The sequence below is a fragment of the Zonotrichia leucophrys genome, chromosome 9 (assembly GCF_028769735.1).
Source record: "Zonotrichia leucophrys gambelii isolate GWCS_2022_RI chromosome 9, RI_Zleu_2.0, whole genome shotgun sequence".
Taxonomy (NCBI): Eukaryota; Metazoa; Chordata; class Aves; order Passeriformes; family Passerellidae; genus Zonotrichia; species Zonotrichia leucophrys.
The window spans coordinates 22,194,688-22,211,687 of NC_088179.1; the positions used below are offsets into that span (position 1 = coordinate 22,194,688).

Here is a 17,000-nt window from a genome sequence, read left to right on the forward strand (position 1 = left end):
TGTGAGCAAATCCCTGACAATGGCAGGTGAAGAGACAAACTCAGAGCAAATTTAAAAATCCCAACTCAAATTGGACTAGGGGATGTGAAAATACAGGACAGGCAGTCTCATGAGGTCAAATTTTGGAGCTCATGACTGCCTTTAACAGGAAACTTTACACTGCCACAAGCCTTCACATTGCATTACGTCTTAGGCTGCTCTGTGTAATTCTGTAGACAACCCACACCTTAAAAAAACCCCATCACCCTTTTCTGCTCCTTCCCTTCCCCTGCCAATTATTCCTCATCAGACTCAACCAAGCCAGAGTAATTCTAAAAAATACAATGGATGTAAAATAACAAAGTGTGAATCTGCTTCAACCCCAAGAACTCCAACCAAGACGTGACAGAATCTCCAAAAGTATCACAAAACTGATGGAAGATCTTAAGTTTTAGCAGCTCTATGACTGCAGCTTTGTAGCTTTATTTAGAGCTAATGAAATACTAATTTCGCTGAAAGGATAAATAACCATTAAGCAGACATTTAGCTCAATCTATGCTACATCATTTTAATAAACACCTCCCCTCTACACAAAAGGGCGTAATTTTCCGTTACACTAAATCACCAGATCAAAACGAGGAGAAAACTGAAGATTTTAGGTGATTAACAGTACAAAACTCATACACGTGATGCAGGTTTTAAGCAGCCCTTTAATACCAGTACGCATAGAGTACTTGATATGTGAGAGATCACCCATCGATATGTGAGAGATCTGATTAAAACAAAACAAGGCGGTGTGGGAAGGAGAAAATCCACACGTGTGACAACCTAGGTGCCTTTTACCTATTTTTCCCCCAGTCAGAGCCCTTGCTAACCCCGAAGGAGGAGATGTGGATGGGTGACACACACGGACACCTGCACATGGTCCCTCTGTCCCCAAAGGCACCCAACTCTTCCCACCCTGCCAGCAGCACTGCAAGAAGTTACAGCCAAAGCCTGACAAGTTTAATGCTTCATTCCCACGTTCACATTGGGGAATTCAGTGCCTTAATGTTAGGCAGAAGCGAAAAGCATTTTTTAAAAGTGAGCGATAACAGCGACACATCAGAAATGCAAATTCGGACCTACAACTGAATTGATGCTTTAATATTAATATTAAATTTTAATCGCTGAGCTTTTCCTACGATGTAATTCGAAACTCCAAACCTCACTAGGAGCAGAACCACCCTGACAAATGATGCCCAAGTTAAGTTCTTTTAATGGCCAGCACCGGGCGCACACACGGTCTGCGGCGCGCCGAGCGAACCGCCCGGACGGGGCTGCCACCGGCGGGCGAACCCCTCACGGGCGGGCTCTGGAAGCCCAGGGCGGGCTGGGAAGGGTCTGGGCGGCCGCAGGGATCTGCGGGACACCGCGGGCGGGCTCTGGGGCACGGCACCGCGACCCTTCCCTCACCCGAGCCCAACTCCGCCGGGGCGCGGGCTGAGCTCCGCGGGGCCGGACAGAGAGCGCGTCCCGCCCCGGCCGCCCGCAGCAGCCGAGCGAGCACCGGAGGGCTCCTGGGCTCGCCTGCCGCTCATCCCACGCCGGAGGAGCAGCTCTGATCCCGAACGCCTCCTCTCCCGCCGCAGCGGGCGCAGCCCGTCCCTGCCTGCCTCCCTCCGGCGCCGAGGGAACGCCGGCGACCCCCGCACGGGCAGCGGCTCCTCCGCACCGCCGCTACTCCGGCACGGTGTAAGAAACGAGCCGGAGCCGCCCGGTTTATTCGGTCCCACAGCCGCGCGAAGGGATGGGCGCACTCACCGGCACTCCCGCCGCCGCCGCCCCGCCCGCTGCCCGGCGGTGGTGCCGCCGCTCCGCGCTCCGCCGCGGCTCTGCCGTGCAGGGAGGGCTGTGCTCGGCTCCTCTGAGCCCCGCTCCGCCCGGGCGCTGTCCCCGCCCCGGCCCGCCCCGCCGAGCGCTCCCGCCCCCGCTCCGCTCGGCATTGTGGGGCTTGTGGTCGCGGAGGGCGGACTACGAGCCCCAGGGCTCCGCGCGCGGTTCCGGACAACGCCTGGTGTGTGGTAACACCGCGGATCTTCCTCCTCCTCCTCCTCCTCCTCCTCCTGCTCCTCGCGGGCGCTTCCGGCGCGGCGGCGGCGAAGCCCCTCGGGAGCAGCGGGGGCTCGGCGGGCCGGGGCAGGTGAGGTGCCGAGCCCTGCCCTGCCCGGCTCTCACGGGCTGGACGCGGGGCCCGCCGCGCCCTCCGGGGCTGCGAGAGGGGCGGCCGGGCTGAGGAAGCGGCTGAGGGCGGCCTCGGCGTGCGGGGAAGGTGCGCGGGGTGTCCCTTCTCCTCCCGGCCGGGCCGTGACCTCCTTCCTCCGGCCCTGAGGCAGCGCCCGGGGCTTGTCCTTCTGCCCGCCCTTCCCGCGGCCGCGGGGCTGGGGCCTGGCCCCGCTCCGGGCTTCCCGGCCTGGTGCTGGTTCGCTCGGGCCGGGCCCGGCGGGCGCAGGCCCGGATGTGTTTTATTTTTGTGTGTATTTATTTTTAGCTCGTCCTCTCGGAGCGGAGCGCTGTCAGGTGGCTGCGGCGGGCAGGGAGAAAGGGCGCCTGGGCTCCTTCCCCCTTGCTGCGCCAGGGGAGGTGTAGGGTGAACATTAGGGAGAAATTATTCACAGAAAGGGGTGATTAGCCATCGAAATGGGCTGCCCTGGGAGGTGCTGGAGTCACCGTTCCTGGAGGTGCTTGAGGACAGGCCGGACGTGGCAGTGGGTGCCATGGTCTGCCTGACAAGGTGGTGCTTGTTCAAAGGTCGGGCTCGGTGATCTTGGATGTCTTTTCCAGCCCGATTGATTCTGGGGTTCCTCCTCCGCAGGCTCCCGCCGGCTGTGCCCCCTTTGGGGACTGAGCACTCAGGGCTGGGCTGTCCCATTAAGTCGCTCACTGAACTGGTGAGTTGGGTTGGTGTTTTTCCTGTAGCTCGCACATACTGGGTGGCTGAAACCTTGTGCTGTTCCTGTTATCAGAGGAACTAATTCTCCTCTGGTATGTGTTCACACGCTGGAATGTGTTTTTGTACCTTTGGAGCTGTGTCATACCTATTTGTGTTTTGGTAAAGTAATGGCTTCACTTTCACATTCCCAAAGAGGTGAAAAAGAAAGAGAAACGGGGATATGTTGTTGTGGTTATGTATTCCAGCGTTCATGACCCGTTTCAGTTGTGCTGTATAACAGTTCTGGTGGTGCTGACTGCTGGAACTGGAGCACAGGCTGTGGGGTCTCTTGTGAGACACACTCTGGATGTTTTAGGACAGATTAAAGCACTTCCATTTTGAAGTCCAGCAAAAGAACACGGACTAATTATAAGCCTGACTTCAGGCTAGGCTTGGTTTTTGTTTTTTGACTTGATACGGTTCTAAAAATAGACATCTTGGATTTATCACAGGTCTGTGTCATTTCAGAATTAGTCATAGAACTGCTCTTACAGTAATCAAATGCACAAGCAGTTCTGCTTTGGCAGAGTGAATTTCACTGCAGGTGACTGTTACACGTGTGTGGAGATGTTTGAAAACTGCATTTCTGTTCTGGTGAGAGGAATTAGAAGACTCTTCTAATACTTCAATACTGGTGACATTCCTTTTATTGACTCTGCAGTGAAACTATTTGGTGTAAGAATCAGCAGGATGTGGAATCAGTTCAGCAGGATGCCTTTTAAGTCTCTTTTTATCATTGCTGATTTTAAAATACAGATTGTTATCCTAATACTTGATCTGTATGCTAATCCCAGTGAATCCACCCATACTCAGCTTTAAAAAGAAGGAAAGTAATTCTGTATCTGAAACACAAAGCTTTGAAGCTTTGCATCAAATAATCTAAGTTATACAATGGGAAATAATTGCAATTGATAATTAAAATACAGTGGCAGGTAAGGTAACATCTGACTGAAAAAGAAAGATGTGTGGGTTAGGATTCTTTTTAAATTCAAGTGACCATTAATGATAGAAACAGACTTACCAAGACAGGTTGTGTGGGTGTATATAGTTAAAAGAGCAAATTCTACAATTTTTTTTTTTACTTCCATAAACTTTACAACAGCAGTAGTAAATTATCTACACTCCCTCCTCCCGTGCACATTGCTCTTACATTTTGATTCAAGCTCTGCCCCTGAATTCAGATGGAATTTATGCTGTTATTTCCCTTCCCCCACTCTTTCTTCCAGGACTTGAATGAATTTTTCTGGTAACTCAGGGATCTCAGATCAGGTTAAAGGTGAAAACTCTTCTTGAATCCTCCCTGCAGAAAGTGCAGCAGAACCTCTTGGCAGTAAGGTCTTTTCTAGCAGGAACGGAGCTCTGATTTTTGCTAGAAGCCAACCACTGAAATAATAATATTTGTAATCACTGCCTTGGGCCTTGTTCCTCTGTAGTACTTTTCTAAAAAAGAATATTAATATCTAAGCACTTACCAGATCTAGGGTAGATGGAGCCTGGAGAAGGGAATAGAGACAACATCAGATCTGCTGATGCCAGAGCTGAAACCCTGCCAATTGATCCCAAATATTTCTGTTGGTTTAAAACTTGAAAAGTTGAAATCATGAGAGCCTGCTCTCTTTGCTTTAAGCACTGCTTCAGAAGGTTGTGCTACACAAACACCTTTCTTTGATCAAACCTCTTCAGCCTGGCCTAGGAGCAGGTGTGGATTTGGGGAGGATCCTGGGGATGTTGTGTTCTTGTTAAGCAGCTCTGCTTGATTTAGGTGCGTGACCCAAAGTCTGTCAGTAAATGACACACACAGAGAAAGCAGATTGTCACCTCAGACACTGACAGTGGTGGTTGTCCATCTGGGAAGTGTGGTGGTCTGTGCTCTTCACCCTTCTTGGCAGAAGTTGGGTTTTTGGGGGTTTTTTTTCTGCTAAAGTTCAGTTGAATGATTTAAAATGTCATTGGGTGGCTGTGGGGGAATAGGCCTGTCAAAGAACCTTTCCAAATCTATTCCTCATCTAAAATATACCAGCTCTGTCCATGTTTGCTGACTGGCTGGGATCATATTTTAGTGCTGGGACTTAAAGGTTAGAATGTAAGATTTACCCTGACAGTGCAAGCACGTATTCCATGTTGGTGCATCTCTGGGAATGCAGCCTGCTGTGTTTGATGGGCCAGGACTGAGCAGTCAGGGCTGTATTAACTGGTATTTCTGTATTTAGTTGGCAAATCCAGATTCTGTTTCAATTCCTGTATCATTCTGTGCATTCCCTCATTGCACACCCATGGGTTTGGGGTTCTGGGGTCCCTGGAATTTGTTTCAATTCCTGTATCATTCTGTGCATTCCCTCATTGCACACCCATGGGTTTGGGGTTCTGGGGTCCCTGGAATTTGTTTCAATTCCTGTATCATTCTGTGCATTCCCTCATTGCACACCCAGAGATTTGGGGTTCTGGGGTCCCTGGAATTTGTTTCAATTCCTGTATCTGTGCATTCCCTCATTGCACACCCATGGATTTGGGGTTCTGGGGTCCCTGGAATTTGTTTCAATTCCTGTATCTGTGCATTCCCTCATTGCACACCCAGAGATTTGGGGTTCTGGGGTCCCTGGAATTTGTTTCAGTTCCTGTATCTGTGCATTCCCTCATTGCACACCCAGAGATTTGGGGTTCTGGGGTCCCTGGAATTTGTTTCAATTCCTGTATCTGTGCATTCCCTCGTTGCACACCCATGGATTTGGGGTTGTGGGGTCCCTGGAATTTGTTTCAATTCCTGTATCTGTGCATTCCCTCATTGCACACCCATGGGTTTGGGGTTCTGGGGTCCCTGGAATTTGTTTCAATTCCTGTATCTGTGCATTCCCTCATTGCACACCCATGGATTTGGGGTTCTGGGGTCCCTGGAATTTGTTTCAATTCCTGTATCTGTGCATTCCCTCATTGCACACCCATGGGTTTGGGGTTCTGGGGTCCCTGGAACACAGAGGGGGATCAGGCTGACTCTGAGCTCGGTGTTTGGCTCTGTCCTGCTGCCTTCTCCTCACCTGCCCCCTCACACCAATGAACAACTTTGCCAGCACAGTGACACCTTTTCTGCATCCTGCAGTTTTCCAGGATTTTCTCACCTCTCCCACTCCACTGTGCTGCCCTAATAAATCACCTTCTCATGGAATCTTATTTCACCTTTTGTGAGAATGTCAAATGAAGCAGATGACAGATGAAACTAGGGTAAACTCCTCTCAAAGAAAAGGCTCTTGTGGGATTGGAGGCACTGAAGTTAAGCTGTTGCAAGACACTGTCAGGAAGTCTGGCAGCTGTGCTGAGCTGCTTTTGATCCCATCCTGAAAGAAATGCTGAAAGTCCTCCTTGCTGCTGATAATGTGCATTAAACTGGCTTGAGTCAGGCCATTTGCAAGGTTAGTAGGCTGGCTGATAATTGATCTAATTAGAACAGAAACTTCAGTTTTCATGAGGATTTGGTCCTTAATCAGGATTGAGACCACCTTCAAGGGTATTTGGATGTGGTTTATGATGACAAACTGACTTTCAGTAACACAATGAACACAGAGTTTTCGTGAAGATAATTATTCTTTCTATTTCACACTAGCAAAGACTGAAGTGAATAAGTTGCATCCAAAAGATGTGAAGTTGATTCCTAACTGTAAAGAGAAATAGTTTGAGAATTTTAGCAGTCAGGTCCTATGATGCTTCCTAGTGAATCTTCTGGAAAACAGGAAGATTTCTGAAATAATGAACAAGCAGTGTGATAAATTGAATATATTTCTTTTCATATCTTGGCACCACAAAGCATTTGGTGTTCTTAAATATTTCTTGTGTGCACATATATATAAACCCACCTCTTCAGTTGCAAAATTGGTATCCTTTGTGTTAATATAAATCCAAGTGTTGTAATTTTTTTTTTTTAGGACTGTCAGTGTCTGGAAAAGGGGTAATAGATAATGTATAATTGTTTTTATATGAGGGTTTTAAGTGTACCATGGATTAGTAACAATAGCTTATGGTTCTTCAGGAGAAAATGAGTTCTTCATGGTAGCTCACAGTGTAATAGGTTTTCATCATCATAAAAATCCATCATTTCACTTAGTATTTCCTTTTGTGTGTGTGTGGGTACTGCTAACCCATAAAAACAAAGTAATTATATCTAATGGCAATTTTGTCCTTTTTTGCCCTTCTTCCTGTGATAAAAATCTTTTGGGTAGAACAATGTTCAGTGACCTGATTTAACTATTTAAAAAAACTTACTCTGAGACTACAGATGCAAATGTGCTGTAAATTCATCTGTGAGTGCAGGTGTGTGAGGGGACACTCACTGAACCTCCAGAAAGGAGGAATTCAACAGCAAAAACCAAATCTCCATCCAGAATACACATGGATAATAAATGGGACAGCTTGTACCTGCAGGAGGGAGTGCAAACTTGTTCAGACAAGTTCCCTCCCCCCATGTGAGCAGACCTGGCATGAATTTATGTAACTGAAACAAGTTCTTGGGAAAACACCCCACTTTTGGAGGAATGATGAATATTCACTTGTGTTCCTCCATGTTCTTGACAGCTGTAAAATACCAGGGGTGGGTGATAAAGTGTGAGACCCCTGATTATTGCAGAATATGCATTTCATCCATCCAGACCCTTTCTAAAGGCTCAGGAATCCTTTTGTGGGGCTGGAGGAATCAGCTCATCTGTGGCACTTTGAGCTGGAACAGCAGGAGGAGCAAAGTGAGGTTTTGCAGTGAGCAGTCCATGTTAGAAGATTGTATAAAGTTTTTACTGTAGTCATGCTGAATTTTTCTTCAGCTTTTACTGTTCCCAAAAGAGAAATGCACAAGGTTTGTAGCCATCCAGTTTCTTCTCTGTGCTGACTGTAATCAGTACCAAATTTCACTTGTGTAATTGTGGCTAAACAATTATAGATCTGCTCTGGACAGAAAATCCCTGTTCTTCTGTTTGAGCAGCCTGAAGATCTTCAGCCAGTGCAGGGCATAATGAGGGATATGGCTTGGAGAAATGTCCTGGCATGTTCTTAACCTGTTCATACTCTCAGAAGTGATATTGATTGCTGGAGCAGTTTCTGCTGTTTCTTACCATTTCACTCTTTTCACTTCTTACTGAAATGTCAGTGAATTACACAGACATGCAAATGCCAGGTGTCTGGAGCTTGCTAGGAGAAAAAAATCCCTCCTCTAGTGCATTAAATCCTCCAAGCAAATCTAAAAATTAAAACCTTTAATATCTTTCTTTTTATCTTTATTTCTGACTTGGATTTCAGGTCTTTAAACTCAATTATGTCATATAAAATATTTTTAAAATAATCTGATTAAGAGAAAATACAGCAGGCTGGAACAAGGGCTTTTTATCAACTGTAAGGTGACCTTTTTTCTTTTCCACATAATTTCTGGGTCTGAGCAGTGATGGATATGATGAGCTGGGCTGGGTGGAGAACTTCTAAACCAGAGCTTCAGTTACTGGAACAATAATTTTCCATTGAGTTAACGTAGCTGGTGGCACACCCTGAGTGGAAACATGACTTCAGCTGATATAAAAGCAAAGATGCAATGTTCACATTCAGAGGGTGGAAAGCAGGCACTGATCTCCAGCAGAATCACAGCTTGATGCATGTGCAAGGTGGAGTATTTATAAATATACCTATTTATAGGTAGTTTTAATATTCAAAATGCATCTGGGTGGGGCTTGGGCTGCAGCATGGAGTGCTGTCCAAGCTTTTCCTGGATGGAGTTGTCAGGAACCTTGTGCTGCTGCCTATGAGTGGTGGCAAGATTTTGGTAAATAAGAATTGATTCCATAAGAACTTGAAGGGAAAAACACTTGGAGCAGCACCTTTTCTTTAAAATATTCATTGAATAGATTTCAGTTAGGGTTTTGAAGTTACACCAAGTGGTCATTCCATGTTTACTTGAGTCATGTAATAGGAAATCTCTGATTTCCACACTGTAGAACTCACATTGATCTGTGCTTTGTCATTTTTAGATCCTGTCCCTCTCAAGATTTGTAATTGTGTGTTTGTTTTCTCTTTTCTCACACACCCTAAGGACAATAGATTTCCCAAGTTCCTCAAGTATTCTTGCACAACGAGGAGAAAGAAGAGACATTTCAGTGAATGAGGAGTTTTTTGCTTCTATAGTGTTTTCCTTGAGAAGTGGCTCTTTGAATGAGGATGACAATGGAAGAGATGAAGAATGAAGCAGAGACCACTTCTATGGTTTCCATGCCTCTCTATGCTGTTATGTACCCTGTCTTTAATGAGGTGAGCTCCAGTTTACCATGGAATGCAGTAATCCCCTTTATTTTGGGAAATGAGGCCACAGGAACATCTTGGGAAGGCTTTGTCTAACACATCTTCTCTCTCTGCATTGGTTCACCCTTCTTGCCATCAAAGCTTGCTGGTTGTCTTGGTCCTGAGCTTTTCTCTTGCCTTTAACACAGGATTTTGACAAAAATGCCAGCTCTGGTATTCTCTGGCAGGAAATGACACACAGTCAAACCTGTGAACAGCTTGATGCATTTTAATTTTACTGCTAATGGTTGTAATTTAATATTTGCTTTCCTCTGAATATCAGAGATTGCCAAGATGTTCTCACAATCTTCTGTTGGACTTTTGCTGCAAAATGCATCCAGTGATTTTTGTTTTCATTTGTGGGGGGAACTCTTTCCTTTGGGATTAACTTTATAGTATCTCTCAAGTAAGACCAGCAATTTGAAAGCTTCTGTCAATCCCCCTTCCCATTCTGCTTTATGGGCCAAGGTGTGATTACTGAATTTGTTTTGTTCTGATAACAACAGAATGCTAATCATTAATTCTGAACTTTTATTGCAGCTAGAAAGAGTAAATCTGTCTGCAGCTCAGACACTGAGAGCAGCTTTTATTAAGGTGAGAAGTAACTTGCATTGAAAAATGGTTGTTTCAAAAGTAAGCTGTGTAAGATGAAGCTAAAAGGTCAGCTCTCTTGTTTCCTTGTCTTTTTATCTGAGACTTCATCCTTGATCCAGTAGTCTAAAAATAAAATGGACAATTGCATGAACTGGAAGTTTGAGATGTCTGCAGATGTCATGAGTAGAAATGTGAATGAGCAATTTTAAACAGACTTTTCTCTTGTCCATATAGAACAAAAGCTTAAATGAGGGAGCAGTCAGTGAATAAATAATCAACTTAGTCTAAAACCCACAAGATTTGTAGAATAGGCTCTCATGAGCAATAGGCACGTAGCAGACTTTGAAATTGGTTTACAAAGTGAGTGGTAACGGGATTTTTTTGTGGATGAAGTTCAGTGTTTGTGTAGAAATCCAGCAGTAAATGGACAAAAAAGATTCTTCTGACTTTTCCATTGTATTCCTAAGGAGTAAAAATACAGATATTCCTTTACATTGCTTTATTGAAGTGGTGATCTTTTCAAATATTGAAACAAAGTAATGGCAGGCATGAGATACCTGAGCTGTGCAAATCTGCGGTACTGCCCTGTTCCTGCACTGAAATCCAAATGTGCCTTGATGGGCTGAAGCCTCAAAGTGAGCTCCTACAAGTGTGGGTTGGTTTTGTGTGTTTTCACAATTGGTGGGAAGGAGCTCAGCTGGATGCAAATAATGTAAAACTGAGATATTGGTAAAAATGGCAGTGCCAGCTGAAAAACCCACAGAGGCTCATTTATCTTGCACACAGAGCAGTTTCTGGTAGCAGCACAGGTGATGTGAACAGCTCCAGTGTTAATCCAGCTCTGCACTTAGATATGTCATCAATCAAAAGCTGGGTTTCTTCTGGAACAGCAATTCCCAGCTGATGTGTGAGCATGATGTGATTCATGAGGGGCACATTTATAAATGTCATGGGAAGGTGGGGGAGCAGCACCTGTGCTGGAGTGAATTAAATTCCAGGGGATACCATATCTTTGTCTTAAAGCTTGGTGTTTATGAAAACATTACAGGATTGAGACATTTATTAAAACCTTTCTTATTCAAATTAAAATGAGTGTAAGGCTAATTGGGAAACTTGCTTATACAAAATCAATGATGTAGTCCAAGAAAAATGAATTTTGTAGTGGAAAAATGTTTTTAATGTAATCTACTGGTCTAAAGCCCTTAGACATTCAAAGTTCCTAGCAAACTCCTGCAGTATCTGAAACAATTTACATGAAAATCTTAGTGTTTGAAATGTCCAGGTCTGGCTTATTTAAAAATAGAAAATTTCTCTGCTTTACAGGCTGAAAAAGAAAATCCAGGTCTTACACAGGACATCATCATGAAAATTCTGGAGAAGAAAAGCGTGGATGTGAATTTCACAGAGTCTCTGCTGCGTATGGCAGCTGATGATGTAGAAGGTAACAAAGCCTGTGTTGGATAACTGTATTTTTAATTACCTGCTAACTAGAACATGCAATTCTCTATATCTTCATTTTTCAGAAGAGATTCTTTGTTTCTTAGTAGAATTTTGTCAGCATGGTAGAAGAAAATTTGTATTTTTGAATACTGCTATTGGAGAAGTTAAATCTGCCTGGACACCACACTTGACTAATAAGAGAAGGAAAGAAATAAAATGAATGTTCAGAGCTATGTTTTTATGGCTGCATAGTTCACCTTTTGCAATGCTAACAACCAGGAAAAGGCAAATATGGATTATAACACCCTCTTTTTTTTTTCCTACTTCAAATTAAAAGCAGCAGTTACACTGTCACAGAAGGAGAATATACTGCAGGCTTTAAGTTATTTTAATACTGAATTTGATGACTTTAATGTCTCAAATAAAGTAAGATGGGCTCTTTTTCCACCATGCAGTAATGAAGGTGATTGTTGCACTGTCCTGATTCACACAGGGGTTATTCACTGCAGTTCTGTGCTGTTCACCTTCAAATTCACCCTGCTGCATTTTGTGTCGTGTTTTTGGCTGTCACTGCTGACTTCAGGACAAACTAATGGTGGTTTTGAAAATGTTCTTTTTGCCAGAGTATATGATTGAAAGACCTGAACCTGAATTCCAAGATCTGAATGAAAAGGCACGAGCACTTAAACAGATTCTTAGTAAGATTCCAGATGAGATCAATGACAGAGTGAGGTTTCTTCAGACAATCAAGTAAGTACAATATGATGGATTTTGCTGCAGGTGGAGAGGTCAGACTTGCTGTATTTAGGTCTGAATGTTGAAATCCTGTAGCTGTAGCAGCATTGTTGCCATTGCCAGAGAGCCTGATCCCACTTAGAAATGATGAGGATGTTACTTGACCAAACTTGCTGAGTTTGGTCTCCTCCATCATGGCTGACATTTCCTCTGTAGGGACTGCCCTGAGAAATACTTGACTGCTAGAAAGGGATTCAATTCCAGCATTTCATGGCATCTCCTGAGGATATTGAAATTCTCTTTTTCTTGCCCAACAGGGACATTGCAAGTGCAATAAAGGAGCTCCTTGACACAGTAAATAATGTCTTCAAGAAATACCAGTACCAGAACCGGCGGGTACGTGCACCAGCTCTCCATCCAGTATTTCTGATAGCAGCACAAGGATGAACAGCAGAGCTTAGCTGGTCAATGAAACCATGCTTTAACAGCAGAATGGTTGTATGATAGGTCTCAGGAATTCTAGAGAAAATAATTATTCCTCTTTGTTTCTTCTAAAGAAAAAAAAAATCCAAAATTTTTATTCCTGATGTAACATTATTTAATTTTCTGATCAGTTAAACCTCAAGGTTCTCACTGTACCCAGAAATATGTGAGCTAAGACTCTGCTCCTGGTGTTTTTGTTTTTGTAGGCACTTGAGCACCAAAAGAAAGAGTTTGTAAAATACTCCAAAAGTTTCAGTGATACTCTGAAAACCTATTTTAAAGATGGAAAGTAAGTATGCTTTTGTCCTGTTGTTTCAACCATTTACATAATGACTAACAGGAAAATAGGACAGGCAGAAGCTGCTTTTTTAGGAGTTGCCTAATTATTTCCTTACCTATGTCCTCTCATTACCATGGCTGCTTTAAAATGCTGTTTCTTTGCCTTTGAGGAAAGGGAAAATTGTTAAAATCACCAGCATGTAACACCCATGTGTGGTGTTAGTTTTGAATTTGAATGAGAAGTTCAATTTCCTGGCCCTGTGTGGGTTTTCTCAGTGCAGATACAAAGAAATTATGCAGGACAAAGAAATTATGGATTTTTTTGTTGAGAAAAGTAATTTACCTATTTGAAATATCATTTGCAAATACAAAACATCTGTGCAGGGTTCTCTTTGGTTTACATTTTTATTGACCTTTCTTTATAGACCCTCACAGTATCTGGAATGATTCAGCTGAACCTTTTTCTAGCTGAGCATTTTAGCCCTCAAACTGAGGCTTTTTCCAGGCCTTCACCTTGGGTTTTGCAGTCACTATTCCTGTATAATTCACTGTAGTGATTCTTTTGGAGGATGAATGGATCCCCCTCAGATTCTGACAGTGCCAGAATGTTCTGTTTTAAAGATGGAACCAACTTTGATGTCAGCTCTTGTTGAGCTTGGCAAAGGCTGAGAGCACCCAGGAGATGGTGCATTATAAAGGAGAGAAAAGTCTTGAGACCAGCTGGGAGTACAGTCCTGCTCCCATCAAAGCATTCTTGTTTTTCTCTCCTTTTCCTGAAATTTGGGCTAAATTTGATACCAAAATGAGAAGTTTAGGCTTTGGTAGCTTTGATTCATGGACAGAAGTACTGTGTGAGCTTAAGCTTAAAGTGTGTTAATAATTTGCAGTAGTGTGAGAAATTCCATGCTGTATTTGCCATCCTTGGGAAGCCAGGAGGAATTTCTGTCTGAGCTGCACATGGGGTGAGATCCCTGCTGCCCCCAGCCCTGCTCAGACGTCATTGCTGAGCTGAAAACTTCTGTGACCCCACACCTTTCTGTGCAGAAAGGTAACTAAAATAGCCTTGCTGTCACATGTGGGCACGTTTAGTATTCCCTGAGGGAAGAGTTGCCAATTCTGGAATTCCTGAGGGGTGAAGAGCTCAGCTTTGGGAAGGTGTTTAACAGTCAGAGTCAGAAAATGGCTGTGACCTTAAAGATCATCTGGCTCCAAACCCCAGTCATCTGCTCCATGGCTTTCCCTTGGTTATCTGAGTCCCAGAAGGAAAGGATTGAGATGTCAGTGATGATAGAGAGCCAAATTCTTTTTAAATTCCTGCCAAATCAACAGAGCCTTCCTGGGATTAGCCATGCAAATGAGGCTGGCTGGCTGCCAGCAGGGAGCTTCAGGTAGGTCAGCACAGGGTGGAACATCCCTGTGCTTCCAATTCTAGATGCCAGTGATGCTGGCTTTCTCCCTGCCATGTTTCTGGAGTGTCTGAAGCAATATTCTTCTCTTTCCACAGGGCAATAAATGTGTTCATAAGTGCCAACCGACTAATTCATCAAACCAACTTGATACTCCAGACCTTCAAAACTGTGGCCTGAAAACTGTATATGTTGAGAGTTGTACTTTTCAATGGTGGATAGGGTACCTTTATATGTAAATTTTAAAAGTTTTGACTGTATAAATTATCAGCCCCTCTCGAGGGGCCTAATGCAGGATTTTGAATGGGATTATTGCCATCTTACACCATATTTTTGTAAAACATTGTAGCTTAATCATAATCTCACAAGAAAGATTTTGCATCACTTTTTGCTATTATCATTCTTTTCAGAATTATAAGCCAAAAGAATTTACGCCTTAATGTGTCATTATGTAACATTCCTTACAAGAATTGTAAATATTTGGTGTTCTGTTTCTGACATTTTAACTTGAAAGCGGAAAACTGCAAGATTATGTATTTAACAATATTGGTGGCAAATATTCAATAAATAGTTTACATCTGTTAGACTGTCTTTTTGTATGTGAACAAAAGTGCATAACTCATCTTTCTAGAACTGCAGAACATTCATTCAATAGAAAAAGAAATTAAAATTATTTGGGTGCTTAAAGCTACCGGGAGTTCAAATCAGTGTAAAATGAGGGGTTTTCCTTAAAACTGAGATTTTGGCTGTTGTCTAGACCAGAATATCAGAATAATTATATTAAAATGTCTTTGAGAAAGTAATAAATAAACCCAGAAGTGAGATGTGCTTTTGTTTTTGATAGAAACTAGATCTCACTTCTCTCTTAGTCTTCTGTTAGTGGCGAGTTAACAGGCTTTTTTACTCCTAGGCTATTCCAAGGTTTGGAGCACAGGTTTATTTGAAATATATGCAGGAAAAATTGAATTTAAAACTCTTCAGATAAGTGGGTTTGAATTTGTCCCCTTTGGGAGGGAGGAGGATTGGAGCTAGAACTCTTCCAGGTAGCACTAGTGATATCTATACTATGCATGCCATAAGGCAACTTTGTTTTTTCAGGGAATTGAAATCATGTGAGACCTCGACTGACAAACCTTGGCTGTGTAGGTGGTTAAGAGCTGCTGCTGGACAGGTGGAAATTTTCCCTTTGTGATTTCCTGGTGATGTTTCACAAGTTCTGACGAATCCCTTGGAAGTGCACCTCGAGCTGATTTGGAAATAGAATAAACCTCTGGAAGTTTGCAAAATCCGTGGCCATTACTAGGGAGTTTAGGGGAGAATGTGAAACAGCTTCTGAAAGCTGTTGCAGGAGGAGCACTCCAGGCTGAAAGAGCACAATTGCTCCAGAACTATTCCTTGTTTGGCTGTAGGTGGTGAAGAAAAGGTCCCTGCAGATTGTCTGGCACACTGGCCTGGTGCTGTACTGCTCATCTGGGGCAAGTGCCTTATCCCAGGTACAACAGCTGGGTCCCTGCATCTGCTGATCTGACAGGATCAAAAAGGGGGGAAATGCAAAGTGCAGCCTCCCAAATAGCACTGGATGTTCTGCTGTCTATTTGTGCATGGAATTGTTTCCTGATGAGAGCACTGACTGTAGTCAAATAGAACCATGTGAAGGAGAGTATTGTGTAAAAATGAGTTCTTTGGGAATGTATGTTGTGCAATTTTTGGTTACACATAGAGCTATGAGCAGGACGTGGTCCTTAAAGCTTGCTGGTCAGCCTGTTCTCTGTTCTGACAGTGGTGTCTCGTGTCCTTAGCAAAGTGAGCTTAGTCAAGGGATGCAGAATCAATTTATAGTTCAAACTTTCTGGTATTTCTTAAAGCTTGGCCTGCTGAACTGTCGTTTTCTGGCAAGTGGTAGAAGAACAGCAATGTTGGAGCTGACGGAATTGGAGTGATGTTTAATTTGCATCTTTGCATTCTGTAACTAAAAGGGTTGAGTGGTCTCCTTGTGGGTGATTCTCAGTTAAGTCATAGCTCCAGAGGGCTTCATGAAGATCCATGAGTCAGGGAGGAGGAAGGGAAAGGCCCCTGGAGTTTGTGATACTTGATCTGTCCTGGAAAGAGTGTTTGCTACTGGAGAGGCTGCAGCAGTGGCTGTGGAGAGAGAGAAACACAAAAGGTTGAGTTGTGGTTTATGAATTGGACCTGATTCCCATAATATTCTGAGTTTTCTCTGTTTTCTTGAATTGAGCAGGACAGTAATTAGTGCTGGCAATCATAAGTTGAATGAGACCATGTCTAGGTGGTAAAAAATAAATATAAAAAATCCACCTATGATCTGTGTCCCACACAAGCTGCTGTGTTGTGTCCTGCCAGTTGGTTCCTTGTCAAATCAGAGGCAATTTCATCAAGAAATGAACTGTTCCTGTTCATCAGTTCTTCCCAAAACCTTTATTGGGTAAAAGGTACCAAATACAGGGCTAAGCTTCAGGTTGTCTGGCCAATGTGTTCTGTTTTATTTATAACTTCATTGTGATTTCTCTATGTTACCCTTAAAACTAATGGAAAGTTATTCATTGTAATCCATGTCTGGTAATGGGAAAACTTGAAAACTGGTGTCTTCAGGTCACACTCTTCTGTTGTGTGCAGTGAATCCATATCTAGTGGTCTTATAAACCTTTCTTTTCCACTGAATATGAGCTGGGACATATGTCTGTCAAATTTTATTGTGGTTTTGCACTTTATTATTCAAGTTACCTGAGTAGCTAAAAGATAAGTTTCTCTTAAGGATTTCTGATACAGCAGTTAGTGTTGCAAAATGCTCTTAG

General features: G+C 43.5%; 2 protein-coding genes across 6 annotated transcripts in view; one reads left to right on the forward strand and one right to left on the reverse strand.

Annotated features, from left to right (window-relative positions):
* The window catches only part of SERPINI1 (serpin family I member 1), a 46,020-nt gene extending 44,109 nt beyond the window's left edge, over positions 1 to 1,911 (reverse strand). The window contains exon 1 of the mRNA XM_064721678.1: positions 1,783 to 1,911. The gene's annotated coding sequence lies outside the window, so the exon portion shown is untranslated. The remainder of the gene's footprint in view (positions 1 to 1,782) is intronic.
* Positions 1,907 to 14,771, forward strand: PDCD10 (programmed cell death 10). 5 transcript variants are annotated; one of them, XM_064721679.1, is made up of 9 exons: positions 1,967 to 2,161; positions 2,834 to 2,909; positions 9,006 to 9,220; positions 9,791 to 9,844; positions 11,168 to 11,285; positions 11,908 to 12,034; positions 12,337 to 12,415; positions 12,709 to 12,791; positions 14,286 to 14,771. In XM_064721679.1, the coding sequence occupies exons 3-9, from the start codon at positions 9,125 to 9,127 to the stop codon at positions 14,365 to 14,367; spliced, it is 639 nt and encodes a 212-aa protein (XP_064577749.1). In that variant the 5' UTR covers positions 1,967 to 2,161; positions 2,834 to 2,909; positions 9,006 to 9,124; the 3' UTR covers positions 14,368 to 14,771. The 5 variants fall into 5 exon arrangements, with proteins under 5 accessions (XP_064577750.1, XP_064577754.1, XP_064577749.1 ...); XM_064721680.1 differs by lacking the exon at positions 2,834 to 2,909 and having other exon boundaries at positions 1,907 to 2,035; XM_064721684.1 differs by lacking the exon at positions 2,834 to 2,909 and having other exon boundaries at positions 1,965 to 2,161.
* Positions 14,772 to 17,000: the final 2,229 nt, after the last annotated feature.